The sequence below is a fragment of the Phytophthora infestans genome, genomic scaffold (assembly GCF_000142945.1).
Source record: "Phytophthora infestans T30-4 supercont1.2 genomic scaffold, whole genome shotgun sequence".
Classification (NCBI taxonomy): Eukaryota; Oomycota; class Peronosporomycetes; order Peronosporales; family Peronosporaceae; genus Phytophthora; species Phytophthora infestans.
The window spans coordinates 5,432,561-5,450,568 of record NW_003303757.1 but is presented as its reverse complement, the minus strand read 5'-3'; the positions used below and the strand labels follow the sequence as shown (position 1 = coordinate 5,450,568).

The following is an 18,008-nucleotide window of genomic DNA, read 5'->3' as shown; positions in this document are numbered from 1 at the left end:
ACACTCTCAATGGCGCAGGAAGTACATGAAGTTCGCGTATGCTGTCCAAGTGTTTGCGTGTTATATCTCCTTCATCCACTGGGTCGCTTGTCTCTGGGCCGGACCAATGTTGGGCTTAACCGACGTGGAAGACGAGCAGCTCGCCTACAACGAGGCACTGTACTCCGCTGTGCTTCTGATGCTAAATATCTCCGCAGCAACAGTCGAACCCAAGTGGCAGTTCGTGAGTGCTCTCCTGGGCGTTGTGGGCTTCTTGTTCCAATGTCTCACACTTGCGAGCATTACAGCGGGAGTGATCGGCTCTAGTTCTCGAGCTCTGCAATACCAGGAAAAAGTTCGGATGGTTATGAGCGACCTGAAGGCGCTTCACGTGCCTAGCGAGTTACGAAAAAGCGCGAGAAATTACTACGAGACTCTTTGGCGCATGAAGAACACGTCCGATCGATACGAGAAGGCCATCTACGAGGACGAAGACCTCTCGCCAGCTTTACGCGCTGAAATCGCGCTGTACATCCATCGGAACCTCATCGCCACTGTTCCGCTCTTCCAAGACTGCTCCGATTCGTGTCTGGCAGAGTGCGTCATGCGGCTGAAGACGGCGCTATACATGCGCGGCGACGTCGTTTTCCACAAAGGCGACCCGGCCAACTCGATGGTTATCATCAGTCGCGGGAAAGTCAAAGTCATCTCACCCGATAACGAAGGTCTTCTCGTCGTACTTAAGCAAGGGAGTTTCTTCGGCGAGATCGGTCTCTTGCGGCATACGACGCGCTCTTGTACAGTGATCGCAGGCACTTTTTGCGAGTTGAAATCGCTGGAGAGGAACGACGCCGAGGAAATCTTCGAGGCGTATCCACATATTCACGACCGGCTATTTGCCGAAGCTGAAAAGCGCCGACTGGATACCCGCTTGAAAGCACGGCTTTATAATGTCAAAATCCTGGACAATGCACACGCTGTAGACGTCAGTAGTATCGTGGAAGGCCCAGAAGGAGGGACAAACAGAATCTCCTTTGTCAACGGCGCTGCAGAAGAGAGACCCCCAGGCACGTCGTCATCAGGGGCGGCTTCCGGTGGCAAGCCGTCGCGCTACAATTCTTTCCAAACGGAAGACGGCATCGCGGTCAACAGTGAGCTGGACAGCATGAATGTCAACTTGGAAGAGATCCAGCGATTGGTCGAAATGCTCCGAGACACACAAGGACGCTTATCTCGCGTGCAGGAACGGCGGCAGTCCCTGCATCTGGCCTTGGACACTCCCACGCCCGTCAACAGTATCCACTCCTTGTTATTCACCCACTCGCCGTCGTTTCCACCTCATGAATCCAGAACTGCCACTCACAATCGAGACTCGCTCCATAGCGTCGAAGAACTTTTACGAGACGATTAATAGAAACGCAATAGACACACACAGATCACACTTGGCTCGTTCACATGCCTAGCAGGAACAACAGACGTGCACAGCAAGGAAACGTCAGGATACCACGACACGCTTAGACTCATCTGGTAGCGCGTTCAACGAGCTCCTGCTCAGTGTATTTGCCTCGCTGTCTACTACCAGACAATGAGTAGCAGGAAATGACGCAAACACTGAAGATAAAATGACAAGAGCGGGTTCTAAACAGCGGAGCGCTTTGTCTCCTGCTCTCCCAACGACTGGTCACTCTTCTCCTTCTGTCAACACAACAAAAAGGAACATTAGACAGCACTCACACGTTAGAACGAACAACTACATTTACCTTCTTGTCGCTCATAGACCGAGAAGATCTGGTCTTCTCAGGCCGGCTGAGCAGGTTGTTGAAGAAGTTCTGCAGGTGCTTGGAGCTCACGTCCTTCTCTTCACGTTTACGGCGATCAGCGGCAGCGCGACGCGCGACTGCTGCCTGCTCCGCCTTCTTGCCGGCTTCAATACTTTGCTTCTGCAGCTCTTCCAGACCAGCGCCGGCGGCCTTCTCCAGCTTTTCCAGCCACTGGTCGTGACTGTCCACACGAATATCACTAGCCAGCACGGCAGCAGCATCCTCCGTGTCTTCGGTCGGCGCCAGGACGATTTTCTCGAACGGTTTGTCAGTGGGCCAGCGCGCCTGCGAGCCCACAAGACTCTGGTTCACCAGCTCGAACGAGTCGTAGCCCGACGGGATGAAAATACTGTTGTGGTCCACTAGTTGCGGAGGCTCCGTGAGCTTGAACTGGGACGGGAACGCACGGTGCAGAATATACTTGCGAAGTGTATCGACGTTGGCTTCAGTTTTGGCAGAGGTAAACACCACCGACGCGCCGTCTGCACAGTCGCGTTTTAATAAATGGCACTTATTTTAGTAGCAACACAAACATATCGACGCGGCTTACATCGAATCGCGAACTGGCGTAACGTGTACTCGATGTAGTCCATTTTGACAGAATTTTCTGGACGTAGCTAGAAACAATGCAGCAAAACAGTGATAAAAAGACTCAAGCACACCTTCTGGTCGCGCCAGCATCAATACGTACATCCGCCTTGGCCACAACAATCACAAGAGGCACACCCAAGTTCTTCGACAACACGCCTTCTTCCATCTATTGTTAAATGGAGAAAACTTACAGGTGAGGACATTTTCTTTCAGCTTTAAACAAAAAATACCTACGAATTCACTCGTAGACGTGTCCATGGGCGTCGGTGCAGAGTGGTCGACACTCTGTAAAGACAATCAATACTTAAAAATCAGTATCCAATCACTACAGCAGCTCGTCCTCCACTCCATACCGGGTCTTCGTAGGCCAAAATGTGCTGTTTGATGGCTGCGTACAGCTCGTTCCTCGTCTCCGAAGCCAGCTGGTTGATCTGTTCCAGTAAATGTCCTTCCAGCGCCGACAGCCACTGCTCCAGCGAGCTCTTGATGGTCCAGGGCCGCGAAAGGTCCAGCACAATGGCCACCACCGTCTACCAAATAATTGCCCACTTCGTTAACTAATTCGCCTCATTTCCCCATCTAAGCACTCGTCTAAAACTCTCACCTTTTGCAGCGTCTGGGGCTTCACTGCGATCTTGATGAGGTCCTTTAGACTCAAGTCATTAAGACTCCACGTGCCGATATGCGCTATCACGTCCTCTGAAACACATAAAGCGCAGTTAGAAATGAGTTTTTACCGCTTCCAGAACGTGTAGCCGCATTTTCAGTACCAGAGGCATCGCCACCGCTCTCCTTCGCGCGTGGGTCTAGCACATCGAGTGTCTTGAAGGCCAACAGCGTGTCCACAGCGTGCGTTTCGTCAGCTGTCTCCGAGGGAGTCGATTTAGCCTCATCCAGACGCGCCAGCAGCGCCGACTTGCCACTCTCCGCGTCGCCCACCACCAGAAGGTTGGCTACCGGCAGCTTGGACCGCACGGAGCAGTCGCGCAGCATCTGCTGCCATAGATCTTCCCCTGTCGTCATTCACTCTTGTTTCTGAAATTCAAGAGTGAACAGTTCTTTTTGCTTTTTCCTTAGCAATTATTGTCTTAAAAAAATAAAAGAAATGTTCACTTTAAAAAAAGTGCTCACTGCTTTCAGGTTTTTTTCAACAAAGCACATTTCAAAGAAAGCAGCTCCATTTTTATTTCTGTTTTTGCTTTTGTCAAAACAAGAATTATAAAAGCAAAATTTGATTCTATTTATTGTTTTTAGTTTTGCTTTTTTGATTTAAAGCTAAAACAACATGGGGAGTCGAACATTGCAAAAAACGTGCTAAAAATTCTCTTCGGATTATGCTCACAATTTTGACAGCGATGCTCACTTTCAAAGTAAGCCACCTCTGGAGGTGGCTTATATTTGAACTGAGCAGTTTTGATAAGTGAGCAGGTCCCGTCGTTCATTCGTTCCTTGGTTCCCTTCAGGCGGTACTTGGCGCCACCTACCGCTATTTTTTTCAGTTGTCAATCCACGTTCTTCTTCATACGTACGAGTAAGAGCCGATGTTCCTTAAGCTAAACGGCCGTGGTGATGATGTAGACACTAAACGACGTGTGCATGGGACACATGGTCATTTGCAGGACGCAATGGCGACGACGACACCAGCTGACATGATTGAGAACGAGGAAACAAACCGAAGTATCCCTCTCTCGCGAGACGACTATCTCATTATTGTGTGGATGGAGGTCGAGGACAACTTTGCGGCTGTTCACGGTTCAGGTGACAAGATACGCATCGGTGGAAAGCCAAAGGTCAAGAAAATTGACGCTTTCAGAGCACTATCGAAACATGTTATTAGCAAGACTGACAATGATGCGCTGCGTGCGGTGGGACTAACGGGTCGGAATATGCAACAGCGCTGGAAAACCTACATGCGCCGCTTTAAGCGAACACTGAAGGCAAGTCACACCGAGACGGGAATGGGAATATCTCGCCGTGAGCTTGCCGAAGGGATGTCAATCCCACAAAAACTGGAACAAATGTGTCCTCACTTTAGTAGGATGAAGACTATGTTTGGTCTAAAAGCGAATGTTACGCCATCGGCCACGGTGGAGCTCGGTTTACCTGACACTGATGAGAGTGACGTGGTGGCGAGCGATGTAAGTGATCACGCGGAGGACAGTAGCTTTAAAGAGGGCACCAGCATGACCGATGGATGGAGTGACGGCGACCTGACCTTTTCCCTTCTTGCACAATCGACCTTGGCCTCGATGGCCACGCCAACACCACCTGCGTCGCTTGATGCGAGTGAGCTAACCCAAACATCCGCGAATGTTCCCACGGATGGTACTGCTGGCGCGGAGCCTCAAGACTTGCAGCAGCGGACGAGGAGTCGGCCAGCACTCCAGGAAAAACTTTCGTCGAGCAGAGCTACGAAGCTATCGAAACGCTCGTCCCAAAGCGCATTGACGCCATGCATCGATCAGCCAAGTTTAACGGACTTCCAAGAAATCGCAACGTTTATCACAAAGTGCAGTGACGACATGCAACGAGCAACCGAGTTCAACTGCGCGGGCCGGAAAGAGCGTTGCATCTTCGAAACGAACAAACTCGGCACTTGTACAAGATATGAAACGCAACAAAGTAGATGAAAAAGACACGAACCAAACCAAACGCTCCACGACCGCTAATGATACTCGCATTTCGCTCTCAACGGCGTACGCGCGTAATACGGAAGCTAAAGCTGACAACTTAAACAAAAAGCTGGCAGAGGACCGTCGCCAATGGAATGCGAAGCAAGAAGCGGAAAGTCATCAACGCGCTGTAGAAACTGAGCAGCGTAAGCAAGAATACGAAGAGCGGCGTTCGGTCCGCAAGCATGAGCTTGTGCTTGAGCTGCTCCGCCAAAACAAGACTGAGAAGGAGATCGAGGCATTTTTGCGGCTGTTTGGATAAGCGGAGAACGTCTCGATCATTTTCAATACCGAGGAATCGAGAAGAGTCACTGCGGATCCGTTCGAAAACGTTTATTGCATTTTAAAAAATATACACATCGTCGATTTATCATTGCTAAGTGAAGTTGATCCTTCAAGCTCAATATGATGTGCTGTGTATTGACAAGTAAGCCCTGAACTATGCTTGCTCGCATCTAGGTTAAATTAAGCTTCAAAGTAGAGTTTGCTGCTCCCGATACCACAGAATTCCTCCGGGCTGGCGTCCTTCAGCAACTGCGCGGCGCTTAACCTCTCGCCGAAACAGATATGGGTCGTCATCGTTGGAATCGTACATTACCGGTACATCGTCATCATCATCTTCTTCACTCGACGAGCACTCCGAGTCACTCCATTCATCGTTTAAGTCGATCAGCATGTTGTGCAGAATGATACAAGCCGTAATCCACCTCAAAATGCTTTTCATGCTGTCATCATGGTTGAGCTGCGTTCGTACCTCCTTAAGTGAGCTCCATCCGTTCTTTAGCACGCCAATGGCATGCTCATTGACAACCCGGGCATGCGCGACACAAATATTGAACTCTTCAATGTCGGATCCTCGCATATTCGACTTGTAGGAAGGAACTATGGTGTTGTAGTAGAGATCGGCAGGGTATGCCGAGTCTGCAAGTAAATATTCCCCACTGCAAAAGAAGCGATGTTTCAGCTCAGGCTTCGAGAGGGACACTTCTTGGTAGATAGTGCTGTCCGAGCACGAGCCTGGCCATCCACTGAGAAACGAGATTATTCGACGCCAGGGGTCGCATACAACTTGAGCATTCAAACTGTAGCGTTTCTTTCTATAAAAAACACTCGCCGTCTTTTGCTGGCTTCTGAGGGAGAGGAATCGTAGTGCAGTCTATAAAGCCCACACAACCGAGGAAGCCCATGCTCCCCATGTGGCGTGATGACTTTCTCCGTTCAGCCGCACTTGGCCATCGGACGAAACGTCCCGCCAACTCATTTAGAGCACAAACAACTCGATCGGTGTAATCATCGGCAGTCCCTTTTCCAATTCCCCATAATCGCTTAGACCGACTAAGCGATGCCCCCGTGCCATAATTCCCGAACCGATCCAGAGCAACAACAAGCTGAAACCAAGCTGGAGCTTGCTTGCAATGTGCAGTAGTGGCAAACACCGGGCTGTCTCGGATGAGAACGCGCTGGAAGCTGTTTTTATCCATTCGCGTTATCACTCGGAACTCGGAATCCGGGGTTGAGTGAAAAATGTATCGGCGAGGAAGACAGTAGCTTTGGGGAGGCGTTCTCGGGCAACAAGATAGCGGGATGATTGCACTAGTAGAAGAACATCAGAAACAGCATCAACTTCAGAGAAGAGAAACTTCTCATCGTGGACCTCGGTATCAGCAGTGGATATGCCCAACGTGTCACTGTCTGCTTCCTCCAGTGCAGCTACAGCCAACACACTGTGGATCTCCCGTAGAAATCGCTGGCGATCACTAAGCTTTGGCATCCCCGGATCTTCGTATCGTGGCCTACGACTTGTAGGGATGGGATTTCTTCTCACTTAAGTGCGTCATTTTCGACTCCCCCTTTGCTCTCTATGCTCAGTTTTTGAGCACTCTTCTGCTAACAAATTAAACACGTCTCTGCTCACTTTTTTGATCAGTTTTTAATGTTCGACTCCCCCTATGAATATTTGTTTAGCTGTAAAGTTTGCTTTCATACTACACGTAGTAATCCTGAGTCGTTTGCATCTCCTCTCGGTTTGTTGAAATGTTCAATCTCTTTGATTAAAAATACTTGTTGGAGTGTTCACAAGCTATTGGATGGTTAAATATTTTGCAATGAGGTATCTGGCCAAGTCATTAGCACCACTACAAAAACGGCAAGTGAAATGGTCAGCGACTTGTCTGGAAACAAGCAAAAACTGGGTACCTTTGTTTGTAGATGAGGGACAAGTTGTAGGCAGTTTCTCGACACAACAAGTACTCCGGTGGCACCTCGCGCTTTTGCTCTTTGCTCTCCTCAAAGAACCGCAGCACTCGCTCGTACATCGGGATTGCCAAGTGAAACAAACCCTGCAGTAGAACCACCACAAATATTTTGTCAGAAAAAAACATATTCTCCACACCATTAACATGAATCAAACGACATACCAGTTGTTGGTGAGCGCGACCGATGTTGTACCAGGCCTCGACGTGACGAATATCCGAAATAATATCACTTGGGCCGGTGATACGGGCTCGCTCGTACTGCTGCAGGAACGCAAAGGCCTTTGCTACAGTGTGTTGTCGGTCGTTGATAGTCCGTTGCATCGAGGCCGAGAGGAACGCCAAGCCGATGCAGAAGAGCGTCAGCGGATCATTTGGGTGTTTCTGGTGAGCCAGCGTCAGCTCACCCACCGTCAGCGACGCAATATCCCAGGCCGACGACTGATGGCCAGCAAGCAAAATAGCAGGGTAGCTCTCGGGATCGTCACGCAGCAGCTTCGCTAAGAACTTCTGATGCCACGAGAAAACACCCGTGATAGCGATCACGCGCGAGAACAGGTTCCAGTAGCCGAGATTGTGCGGGTCCTCCATGATATTCAAGCGCGCGCACTCGTATGCCATGCGGTTCTCCTTAAACTCCAGGGCAATCACCAGCGCTAAGAACCGAAGCTCGAAGCGCAGAGTAGGCTTGGAGATTTTATCCGACGTGTTCACATCCGTCAATAGCTCGATCGCTGCCACGTACTTACCCAACTCCGTCAGTGTCTGGGCAACATCGATCACCAAATTGTAGTACTGTTGTTCGCCAAGCGCACGCGAGATTACTATTTGTTGGGCCACACGCATGACGATGCCCATGAACGACTCGCGCTGTCTCGCGTCAGTGATATCCACCAGGTACTCGGATTTCAACACCTGGAAGCCCATCGACTGCGCGTCACTTTCTGAAATAACGTCTTGAGGCTCTACCAGTGGGTTCTTCACGCGACCAGACAATCGGAATGACGTCTGGCTAAGAGAAGTCAAGATGATGGGGATGCCGACTTGGCACAGCACTTCAGCCTCACCCGACAGCTTCTTCAGATGCCCGTACTCAATCAGGAGTTTCAGACGAATACCATTTTCCATCGCATCAACGGACAGGGACGGGTCGTGGGCCATTTCCATACGAGTTTGCTCTTCGGCATCCTCTTCATCCTCCGCTTCTTCTTCCAGCTCGTCAGCATCACTGTCTGCATCTCCTTTGGCCTCTTTCTCGTCTAGTACCGAGCCCGAGTCTCGATCCTTACCCTTACGAGACGTGTTGATCCAGTAAGGTCGGATCGGAGGACACATGGTCTCTGGCAAGTACTCTTTAAGCAGCACGATACCCTCTACTGGTCTATTTTTCTTCCGTGTAGCCTGCATAGCCTGCAGCATCAATTCCGGCTCCACAGTCAAGTCCGGTGACGAGCGTTGGTGAGCCAACGCCTTCTCGTAATATTCCACAGCAACGTCATAAATCCCCAGTCGGTCGTGACACGCTGCAAACTTTATCCAGATCTGCTCAACCGGAAACTCCTCACGCCCTAACAACTGCTGCAGAATCGCTGCAGCCTCTCGATCCTGATCTCCTAGCGCAATGTACGCATCCGCCACGTCCAGGTACAGATCGCCAAACACTTCCACGTCCTGGGCGAATAAATGCGTGAACATGGACATAGCCGTGGTGAAATCTCGCTCGAAAAGATGACAGATACCGTATTTTACGGCAATATCAAGCGGCAGGCCACCCGGGTCGCCCTCCACTTGCTCAGGGTCTTGAGTCGAGGCATACCGTGAGTGGAGATGATGGATCACATCAATAGCTTCGCGATATCTCTTCAGCGTAATGTACAAATCCGCCAGCATATTCACTGCATTAAGCTCGTACTTCGAAGAGTGCTGATTCCTCGCTGGATCCAGCGTCGCCGCCTTCTCAATGCACATTTTCAGAGCCTCCACCGCCTCGTCTTCTTGCTCATTGCAATGATAGGCCTCAGCAATCTGAATCCACAACGACAAGTCGTTTGGGATCAGTACTGTGAGCTTCTTGAACACTTCGGCTGCTCGTCGATTGTCGCCCTGTTCTCGACACAGCTCTGCATAACTGAACAGCGCCTCTTTATCTTTCGGGTCTGCGCTGCTCGCCTTCTTGAAGCAGAACAAAGCCTGGTCAAAGTTCTTCTCGTCCTTTGCAATACGACCGACGCGTTTCCAGAGCTCCGCGTCTTGCGGGGTCAATGTGCATGCAATCAAAAAGAACTGCAAAGCCTTAATCCGGTCCTGTCGGTCTTCGTAGATCATACCAAGCGTGTGATACGGGTCTGGGATAGTCGGGGCCTTCTTGATAAAGTCTTTCAATAGTGTAATAGCCTCGTCGTATTGATGGGAAGCGTACAACATGTTGGCTTCACCCAGTACATTGGCCAGTTCTGGAGGCACTTTGGTGGCTGTGACGCTGCGTTTGCCCGTGTGTCCGCCACGTCGACGTCGACGACCTTGTCGGCCCCCCCGTCGTCTGCGCTTGCGAGACTTTCCCCATAATTGGTGCTCAATGTCTGAGTCTTCCTCTTCTCGTTCTCCACCGTTGCCTTCGTCCTCGCTGGACGGCGGCACGTACGCGTCGTCACTCTCTTCTAGACCGTCAGATTGTTGGTATTCTTCATCCAGCATGTCCACCTGTGCGTCGATGCGCCCCACCTCGTCCGCCGAAAGGTCCTGGGCATCGCCCATGGCCGCCTCCAGCAGAGACCGGAACGACATCGTGCAGTATCAAAAGTGACTGGGTGCTCGACGTCGATGCACAATTTGGACTATTTCCAAAAAAAATTGATTTGTGCACTTGTAAATTTTGAATTATGGCGGCACGTAGTGCGGACGGCAAGTCTTGGGCCGAGATACAGGAGATATGCAGCAAGGTAGAGAGTGTGTTTCACGAAGACGCGCTGAAGGACGCGGCTCGACTGCGCGCGCTCGTGCAGAAGCGCAAGGACATCGCTCACTCGCTCCAAAGCCGCCAGAGCGCGGCACAACGACAGCTTGCACGTAAGCAAAAGTACTGCAAATTATTATTGCTTTTTTGTCTTATATTTATGATGTACTGCCAGACCTGCGCGCAAACCTGAGCGAGTGGGAGGAAAAGGATCAAATGGCCAAGCAACGCAACGAGCAGCTGCACAAGAAACTGGAGGAGCTGGAAGCTATCAAGAGAGAGATGACCGTGCAGCTGGACCGCTTCCGCCTCAACGAACAATATCCTTCTCTTCCTATCTATTTGTTGCAGTAGTTGCATGTTCCATGTGAATAGTTTGGAGCTGTCGGCCAGTTTTCCTTGACCCGATTTGTGCTGCGTTGCGTTGGGGATGATACGACGTCGAAGGAGTCGCTGGCCGTGCTGCTGGACAAGTACGAAGAGGCACGACAAGAGCTGCTGCAGTACAACGCTGAACACCAAAACGACATCCCCGTAGCAAAGTGCGAAGCGAAGACAGCTGACTACTGTACATGCAGAAGACGTCGGCTGACCTTTTGTGTCTTTGTGATGACCAGGAACCAGATGAGCCTCTACGCGTCAGTGACGGGCATTCGATGGGACTTTAGTAGCTCGCAAATTGCTGGCGGTACGGAGATGCTGTTGAACTGTGCTGAGCTATTAGACACTGATGATAGTGATAACCGTATATGACGGTGGCGACATCAGATATCCACGTACCAGCTAAACAACGGATCGCTCGGTTCGAGATCGACCCAGCAACAGACCATTTCACTGCTGCCAATGCGCTGTGGGGCAGGATCGACGAAGCTTTTGATGACATCGACGATGACCTGTAGATGGCCACATTTGTTCCTCCTTAATGCTAAATGCAACGTGTTGCATCTTCTACGAACAAGGCCGGTGAACGTTCTCGCTACTGCTGGGCTAACACTACGTCTACTGTACGTTGCCGTGAAGTGATATCTATCAAACAGTGCAGCGGACACAACCAGCAATTGTTTTTTTTTTCTCTCACAGAAGCAAGATTTTAAACTATCTCAAATCTGGTTAGAGGTGGCTCGCGCAACACCAACTGCAGATCTTAGCACCCGCTACCACCAGCAATACGCAGACACGAGGTCGAGCTCCAGAGCGACAGCTGATTGGTCATGATAGCCCAAGCCACGGAGAAGAGGAAGATCACGACGGCTGCTGCCCCGATCAGCTTGCTATTGTACCCAGTCTGCTTCATCGCTTGAGCCTCGTGCTTCTGTCGAGGCAACAAGAACGCGAACGCCACCGCCGCAGTGTTAAACACGTATGCGATGAGGTAGGCGTATGTGAGGTCCATATGGACAGCATGGTCGTCTTTCTTGAGAGCTTTTTGGCCGACCTCGAAGTAGCTGTCGACCCCACTTTTTGATTGAGAAGACCCCAGCCACGATCAAGACTTGACTGATACAAGCCGCAATGCCATCGTTGAGTGGTGTGACGCCCGCGTAAATGGACTGGATGTTGCTGGATGCTGTGACCGACACTGCAGCGAAGATCTTGGTGAAGTAGCGGAAGATGAAGAGGCGATAAAACGGCTCCTTTTGGATCGTCTCGAAGATCTCCTTGTACTGTAGAAGGTGCCGATGGACTTGGCCTGCTCCACCTTCTCTTCGGTGACGCAGAACCAGCAGAAGGGGATGGTGATGACCGTCGCAGCGGTGCAGATCCACATGATGCCGTTAAACCCGATCGTCCAGGAAAAAGTGCCACCGTACTCAGTGCTGTTCAGGCACAAGCCGGTCAAGAAAGCAGTCACGATCGCCAGAGCGTTGCGCACCATGAAGACGTTCGTCTGGAGACGACCACGGATGTGTTCAGGCTCGCGTTGTGAGAGCTCAATGAAGATGCCGTATGTCGGACCATAGGCAATCACAGCGCCCAAATTGGCGAGCATGAAGAGGAAAATGAACTTGTTGCCGCGGTGTGGAGCGTCCGTGTGCACGAGCGCCAGTTGTTCTGGAGTCATATCGGCGAGGTCGATGTCTTGCAGCGAGGCGTCTTCGTAGTACGGATCTCCGAGGGGAATCACGGCCATGATGAAGCAAGCAAACATCGTTGTTTCTCTCCTACAACCGCCACCGGAAGTGTTCAATCTCTTTGACGATATCTTGATCATGAACGACGGACGTATCATGTACCATGGCCCACGTGAACAAGTGCAGGAATATGGCGATATCGAGAGTGGAGCTCTACGCGCTGGAGGCGTACCGTCTATCTGGTCGCTTCGCAACATTGGTGTCCTGGTCAGTTTCTGCTGCGTCACGATCGTCTACGGAATGAGTCTGAGCATCCTGTACGCTGTCATGAACAACTACCTGTACATGTCCGGCCTACTCGTGGCAACAGCCAGGGCGTTGGTGCGGATTCCTCGAGTTCTACGCGTTTTCCTATCAGCTTTCTCGGACATTTATCCGATCTTCGGGTACCGTCGTCGCCCTTACATGATCATCGGCTGGAGTATCGCGTTCATCGCGTTGGTGTCTTCCGGAGTCTTGAGGTCGAAGTAGTTGTCAGGCGACTTGACCTTGGATGCCGCTGTTGGAGTTGGGGTTTGGAAGGCCATGGTTTGAGATGTAGGGCGCAAAACCAAGAATGAAAATGCTTGTGTCGATTAAGCGCAATGGCCACCACCACGGAATGTGGTGGTCTTGTCATGAGTGGGAGTCTGGGACCACAACTCGAAAGGTGATACCTTCTTGCAGCATTAAGTGAGTCCGGCTGAGAGCCTCTTGTCAAGTGTACTTGTGCGTTGGAGCGCGTGCTCCAGACACTGCAGACAAACGAAACATGGTCGCGCAAGCATCTTGTTGGGTGGCCTTCTGGCTGATCGAACGTGGACTAATACACTTTAACAGTATTCCCAATCAATTGGACTGTAGTAGTGTGCATGCAATACGGGAAGAAATAATCTCGACAACAATGATATAACCTCACCAATTCTCGGTACTGACTCAGTACTACTGACTGTGATATGCAAAATTTGTCTTTGCAGAGCAAAACAATGTTGACCCGTCCTTCAAAAAATTATTCTTTCCGTGATGAAATCAACTTGGTTTCTGGATGCCGTCCGCAAGTGCCGTCACGGCACTCACCACGGCACGCGTTTGCGATCCGCCACCATCAGTGATCATCTCAGAATAGTTTTTGTACCGATACTGTAGCTTGAGCAAATCGACCCGCGATTGGTACCGGGTAACTTTCGTGTATTCTCACGCAAACGATGAATGATACGACTTATCGGTACGCGACTGAATAGGTAAGCTGCACGAGACTTAGTTTTAGCCGAGTCCACGAGGTACGCGAATTCGTGGGTTGCTCTCACGAAAAGCTACGGCGCCCGTATCTTCGGTGTTATTTTAATGACTTCTTTATCAAACATGCAGCCAGGCTCGTCACGAGTTAACGAAACGCGGGCAGATCACCTCATCGCTGATGAGCCTGACCTGATTGGGAGAGGTTTTTGCGTCCATCTCACGCTACGATGAAAACCACCAAGATATCGCAAGGATGATTCGCTGCAGCCGCTTTACCGAGTTTGCTCCAAACTTAAGCAGTCGATCATCCGCTTTATACTACGTAGTATTATCATCAATGGAGCGTGGCGGTCACTTTAACAATGCAGAGTCCGCAATGGTGCCAAAGTAGTTTTACAACTTGGACTGTCATTTTGCATATACCGGTACACCTGAAAAGAGTATTCCGTGTTTATCTACCCTTACTTGCCCAGTGTCTCCATAACACTCTTGACATGAGGTGGATACAGCTTGGAAACGACGACCTGGCGGCACAATACGTCGGCCTGCTCACGCGCGAGCTGGAGCGCTTTCTCCTGTTCAGGACTGCCGACTTTCAGTACTTTGTTCTTGTGAAATTCCTCCTTGACGCGGCGCGTGGCGTAGGCGCGGAAGTTGTAGTTCTGTTTAGGTCATGGGCAGCACAAGTCTGGTTTAGTTCAATCGAAGCCTCGAAATTACAAGCAGCAGATAAATATTGCAACCGAGAGAGAGGACGCAGGGTTGCAGGACACGGACCTCAAAATTGGCTGCATTGCGTAGCATCTCACGGTACAGACGCAGCACGGACGACGACGACACCATTGCTAGCTAGATGGAGGATTCGCGTCTGTGGCCAATAGCATCCCGTTTAACATTCCCTACAAATTCCAAGTTTGTAATAAATGTTGCACCAGTGAAGCACAACTTTCGTGCAACCGATGTGGGACGAAGCACGAGCTACAATCATTCTCGCAACACTTGGCCTTAGTAAGGCATTTCTGATTCCACCGCCGATGGCAGTGACTCGTCGAAGAAACCACTGAAGAATTGGCTCCGTAGCGCCTTGTGTCTTCATGCCGGAGGTGATCGAGAATCAGCGGTGGTACCCCATTGTGGTGTGTATACGTTTCCTCAATCCTTCTTCGCCTCTCCCAAACCCATTTTTCTTTTTCCAGAGAAATACACGGTGCTCATATCCTTATCCTGTTCGTATCATTTAGGGGTGGTCGGCGCGTTTGTACGCGGAGGACCCTCCCGCCTGGTCTACAACCAACCAAGAGGCTTGCTCCAGTACAGACGAGCAGAAGGAGTTCGTATGGACGGTTTACAAGGGCGAAGACTACGACGATGAAGGCTGGCTCTATGGGAAGAAGTTCAACGACACACTAGGCCCCATGACGCGCTCCAGTGCCGTTCGCACTCGAGTCTGGATGGGAAACAAACAAGACGAACAGAAAGAAGCCGAATCTGCGAGCTCTAAGACCGAGAACGCCACTTCTGGAGGGGAAGAAGCCTCTAAAACGGGCGAGTGGCAGACGCTCTTCCCGTCCGACAAGAAGGAGGAAGAGAACGCAGACGAAAGTAAAGAAGACGCAAAATCTGCTTCGACTGAAGTGAAGAAACGAGAGGACCACGTAAGCACAGCTTCATCAGCTAAGGAAGCTGATGAGAAAGACAACGTGTTGTTCCCGCCGCCTGACGGAGAAGACAGTAAGAGAAACACCTCGGCAAAACGCAGCGAGCCGGCTAGATCTTCTGGATTCTTCGGCCGATTCTCGTCTGCAGTCGTGTCTTTGCCGTCGTCGGCCATTAATTTAGCCGGGTCATCGTCGAAGCAGGCAGTGTATGGCACTGTACAGTCAATTAGAGAGGCGTCACTCTTTGGATTGGAGATGGCCCAAGCAGCCACTGCAGCTGCCATTTCCGCGGAGCCTCAAACTCTACCGACACGCAAAGGACACAAGAACGGTACGAAGAGTCTGGACGAGGACGACACGGAGGTGCTATCAATGCTGTCCAAGCGATTCCCAGACTTGTCTCCTGTCGAGAGATCACTGGTGACATGCTGTCAAGACAGCATCCCGAAGTATCTGTCTCCTCCGGAGCTCACCGAGTCAAAACAGTGCAAAGAATGCGACGTCGAGTTTGGAATGACCAAGTTCCGGTATCAATGCGGCTACTGCTCCGAGTCCTTCTGTCGAGACCATTTACCCGAGTCTGCGATCATTCGCGCGTACGGCCACACAACTCCATCCAAGCTGTGCAAGAACTGCCATTACATTTTGATGGAGAAGATCGACCAGCAGCTCGTACAGTGGCGCATTGAACGTGTGAAGGACTACCTGGACGACAAGCTCATCGTGTACTACAACACAGCCACCGACACAGCAGTCGACAAGATCATGCGTGCTGCTGGAGGAACACTCGTCGCTGCAAAGTCCGCTCCGATCGGTGCCGCAGCGAAAATGGCAGTCGTGAGCGCCGATTTCTTACGCAAATACGGCCGAGCTGGCTTGATTGGTTTTATTCTGCGTAACGAGTTCATGCAGTCCTTTTCAACGCTGAAAGGCTTGCTGGGCGACTTGGACGACCTTGGCTTCCAAGATGCAGCTATTGGTACCTACTATTTCATGGCGATGAACCGAGGAGACCGTGGAGCGGAGCCGGAAGGAGAGAAGACAAGCCACAACGGATGCGAACCAGTCTCGGACGAGTTCTTGACGAAGGTGCTGAAGTACGCGCCCTTAGCGCTGCATGGCATCTACGAGCTGGATGTTCTGGATATACAGCGCATCAGTCGATTGCAGGGATTCTCGCTGATCTATGCACACGTCCAGGACCAAGATGTCCGTCACCCGTCGTTCGCTCTACTGGGCAGTAAGGAGACCAAGACAGCTCTCGTGCTGATCCGCGGCTCCAAGTCTGTTCAAGACGCACTGACCGATATCCAGGCGTGTCCAGAGGAAATCGGCCTGTCTTCGCCAGGTGCACCGCAGAGCGAGGCGACCGGAGGCTTTGTAGACGCCTTCGCGCATAACGGCATGTTGAAAGCTGTCATGTGGATCAAGGACCGCATCGTCAAGTCTCTTCGTGTACTGCATAATGAAGGATATCACATAGTGTTCGCTGGTCACTCTCTCGGAGCTGGTTGTGCGGCGTTGCTGTCGGTGATGCTGCAGAAGGAGTTCGTAGATCTCGAATGCTTTGCGTACGCTGTCCCTGCGTGTGTAAACTTGGGTGTGGCTGAGTCGTGCGACACCTTCGTCCACTCCATCGTGCTTCGAGATGATATTGTGCCTCGCGCCAAAGCGTCGAATGTGATGAAATTGGTCGAAGAACTCAAGAACTTTAAAGGATGTTGGCGTGGCACTGCGTCGGAGGACTTGGAAGCGTTCAAAGACCGCGCAAAGACGCTGTGGGCGCCCAGAAAGCGCGAGTGGGCGACGGAAGCTGCTGATCAGAGAAAAGGGAAGCTTGCGAATCGAGACAAGGCCATCTCTCCGACAGATAAACCCACTTTGGCAGAGAAGAAAGCTAAGGACGACGATAAAGACGAAGGCGTCTCGTCCTGGACTCTTACGCGGACAAATTTGATTGATCAACTCGATAAGGCTGGCGACAAAAGCTCTGAAGACGAACAACTCGAGCCTTCAGACAAGGCGCGTCAAGAAGAAAAAAAAGTGGCTGCAGAGTTGGTGACGACTTTGGTGGATGACCCCAAGGAGCTGTATATCCCTGGCAAGGTGACGCACATTTTCTTCTATAAGGGCATCTACGAAGCTGTCCACGTGGACCGCAAGTGTGAAGAACTCTCTCATATCCCAGTGCAGCAGAACATGCTGAGTGACCACTTGGGGTGCAACTATTTAAGTGCTCTGCGTATTGTGCGTGACGCACGTCGTGCCAAGCCTGCGCTGCCGGAGTGGGTCCCTTTTAGCACCAAGACTCGCTGTATGTGCTGCGACTCGCCGTTCACGTGGAACTCGACGTCTTCTAGTGAGGCGCAGCAGAACCGAGACCAGCACAACTGTCGACGCTGCGGCGCTCTCGTGTGTGAAGGCTGCTCGCAGAAGTTCAAGTCAATTCCAGAATTTGGGATCAATGTGCCAGTTCGCGTCTGCGATCGCTGCTACTATGAGGCTTAATTTTTTTTAAAAATGAGCATTAGACGGCAACTAAGAGCATAAAGAAGAAAGGGCATCTTATAAAGACGAAGAGTTACTTACGGCCTACGAAGCTTACTTGGCCGAGAACAGTTCGCGCAGAAGAGCACGGTCCTTTGCGGTCTCGGCTGCCCAGAACTTCTGGTCCATTTCTCGCTCTTGACGACTTCGTTCGTGCTCTTAAGAGCGCTCATCCGCGCGCTTTTC

The 18,008-nt window shown here is 51.1% G+C and overlaps 8 protein-coding genes across 8 annotated transcripts; 4 read left to right on the top strand and 4 right to left on the bottom strand.

Moving 5' to 3' along the window:
* Positions 1 to 25: 25 nt before the first annotated feature.
* On the top strand, positions 26 to 1,390 carry PITG_01998 (Voltage-gated Ion Channel (VIC) Superfamily; the record flags this gene model as incomplete). The annotated part of the gene is made up of 2 exons (XM_002908537.1): positions 26 to 976; positions 1,082 to 1,390. 2 exons carry the CDS (start codon positions 26 to 28, stop codon positions 1,388 to 1,390), a joined length of 1,260 nt encoding a protein of 419 aa, XP_002908583.1.
* Positions 1,391 to 1,499: 109 nt separating this feature from the next.
* PITG_01997 (dynein 1 light intermediate chain, putative) lies at positions 1,500 to 3,383 on the bottom strand (the record flags this gene model as incomplete). Its single annotated transcript, XM_002908536.1, has 8 exons — positions 1,500 to 1,674; positions 1,740 to 2,281; positions 2,350 to 2,416; positions 2,491 to 2,556; positions 2,625 to 2,675; positions 2,744 to 2,920; positions 2,995 to 3,089; positions 3,128 to 3,383. 8 exons carry the CDS (start codon positions 3,381 to 3,383, stop codon positions 1,618 to 1,620), a joined length of 1,311 nt encoding a protein of 436 aa, XP_002908582.1.
* A 3,838-nt stretch (positions 3,384 to 7,221) lies between these two features.
* On the bottom strand, positions 7,222 to 10,098 carry PITG_01996 (transcription factor, putative; the record flags this gene model as incomplete). The annotated part of the gene is made up of 3 exons (XM_002908535.1): positions 7,222 to 7,401; positions 7,480 to 9,708; positions 9,793 to 10,098. The coding sequence occupies 3 exons, from the start codon at positions 10,096 to 10,098 to the stop codon at positions 7,222 to 7,224; spliced, it is 2,715 nt and encodes a 904-aa protein (XP_002908581.1).
* A 385-nt stretch (positions 10,099 to 10,483) lies between these two features.
* Positions 10,484 to 10,621, top strand: PITG_01995 (uncharacterized protein; the record flags this gene model as incomplete). The annotated part of the gene is made up of 1 exon (XM_002908534.1): positions 10,484 to 10,621. The coding sequence occupies one exon, from the start codon at positions 10,484 to 10,486 to the stop codon at positions 10,619 to 10,621; it is 138 nt and encodes a 45-aa protein (XP_002908580.1).
* Positions 10,622 to 10,876: 255 nt separating this feature from the next.
* PITG_01994 (uncharacterized protein) lies at positions 10,877 to 11,166 on the top strand (the record flags this gene model as incomplete). The annotated part of the gene is made up of 2 exons (XM_002908533.1): positions 10,877 to 10,955; positions 11,036 to 11,166. 2 exons carry the CDS (start codon positions 10,877 to 10,879, stop codon positions 11,164 to 11,166), a joined length of 210 nt encoding a protein of 69 aa, XP_002908579.1.
* Positions 11,167 to 11,753: 587 nt separating this feature from the next.
* PITG_01993 (uncharacterized protein) lies at positions 11,754 to 12,398 on the bottom strand (the record flags this gene model as incomplete). The annotated part of the gene is made up of 1 exon (XM_002908532.1): positions 11,754 to 12,398. One exon carries the CDS (start codon positions 12,396 to 12,398, stop codon positions 11,754 to 11,756), a length of 645 nt encoding a protein of 214 aa, XP_002908578.1.
* A 1,547-nt stretch (positions 12,399 to 13,945) lies between these two features.
* PITG_01992 (uncharacterized protein) lies at positions 13,946 to 14,476 on the bottom strand (the record flags this gene model as incomplete). Its single annotated transcript, XM_002908531.1, has 2 exons — positions 13,946 to 14,279; positions 14,395 to 14,476. 2 exons carry the CDS (start codon positions 14,458 to 14,460, stop codon positions 14,079 to 14,081), a joined length of 267 nt encoding a protein of 88 aa, XP_002908577.1.
* A 235-nt stretch (positions 14,477 to 14,711) lies between these two features.
* Positions 14,712 to 17,847, top strand: PITG_01991 (uncharacterized protein; the record flags this gene model as incomplete). Its single annotated transcript, XM_002908530.1, has 2 exons — positions 14,712 to 14,753; positions 14,859 to 17,847. 2 exons carry the CDS (start codon positions 14,712 to 14,714, stop codon positions 17,781 to 17,783), a joined length of 2,967 nt encoding a protein of 988 aa, XP_002908576.1.
* Between the last annotated feature and the right edge of the window lie 161 nt (positions 17,848 to 18,008).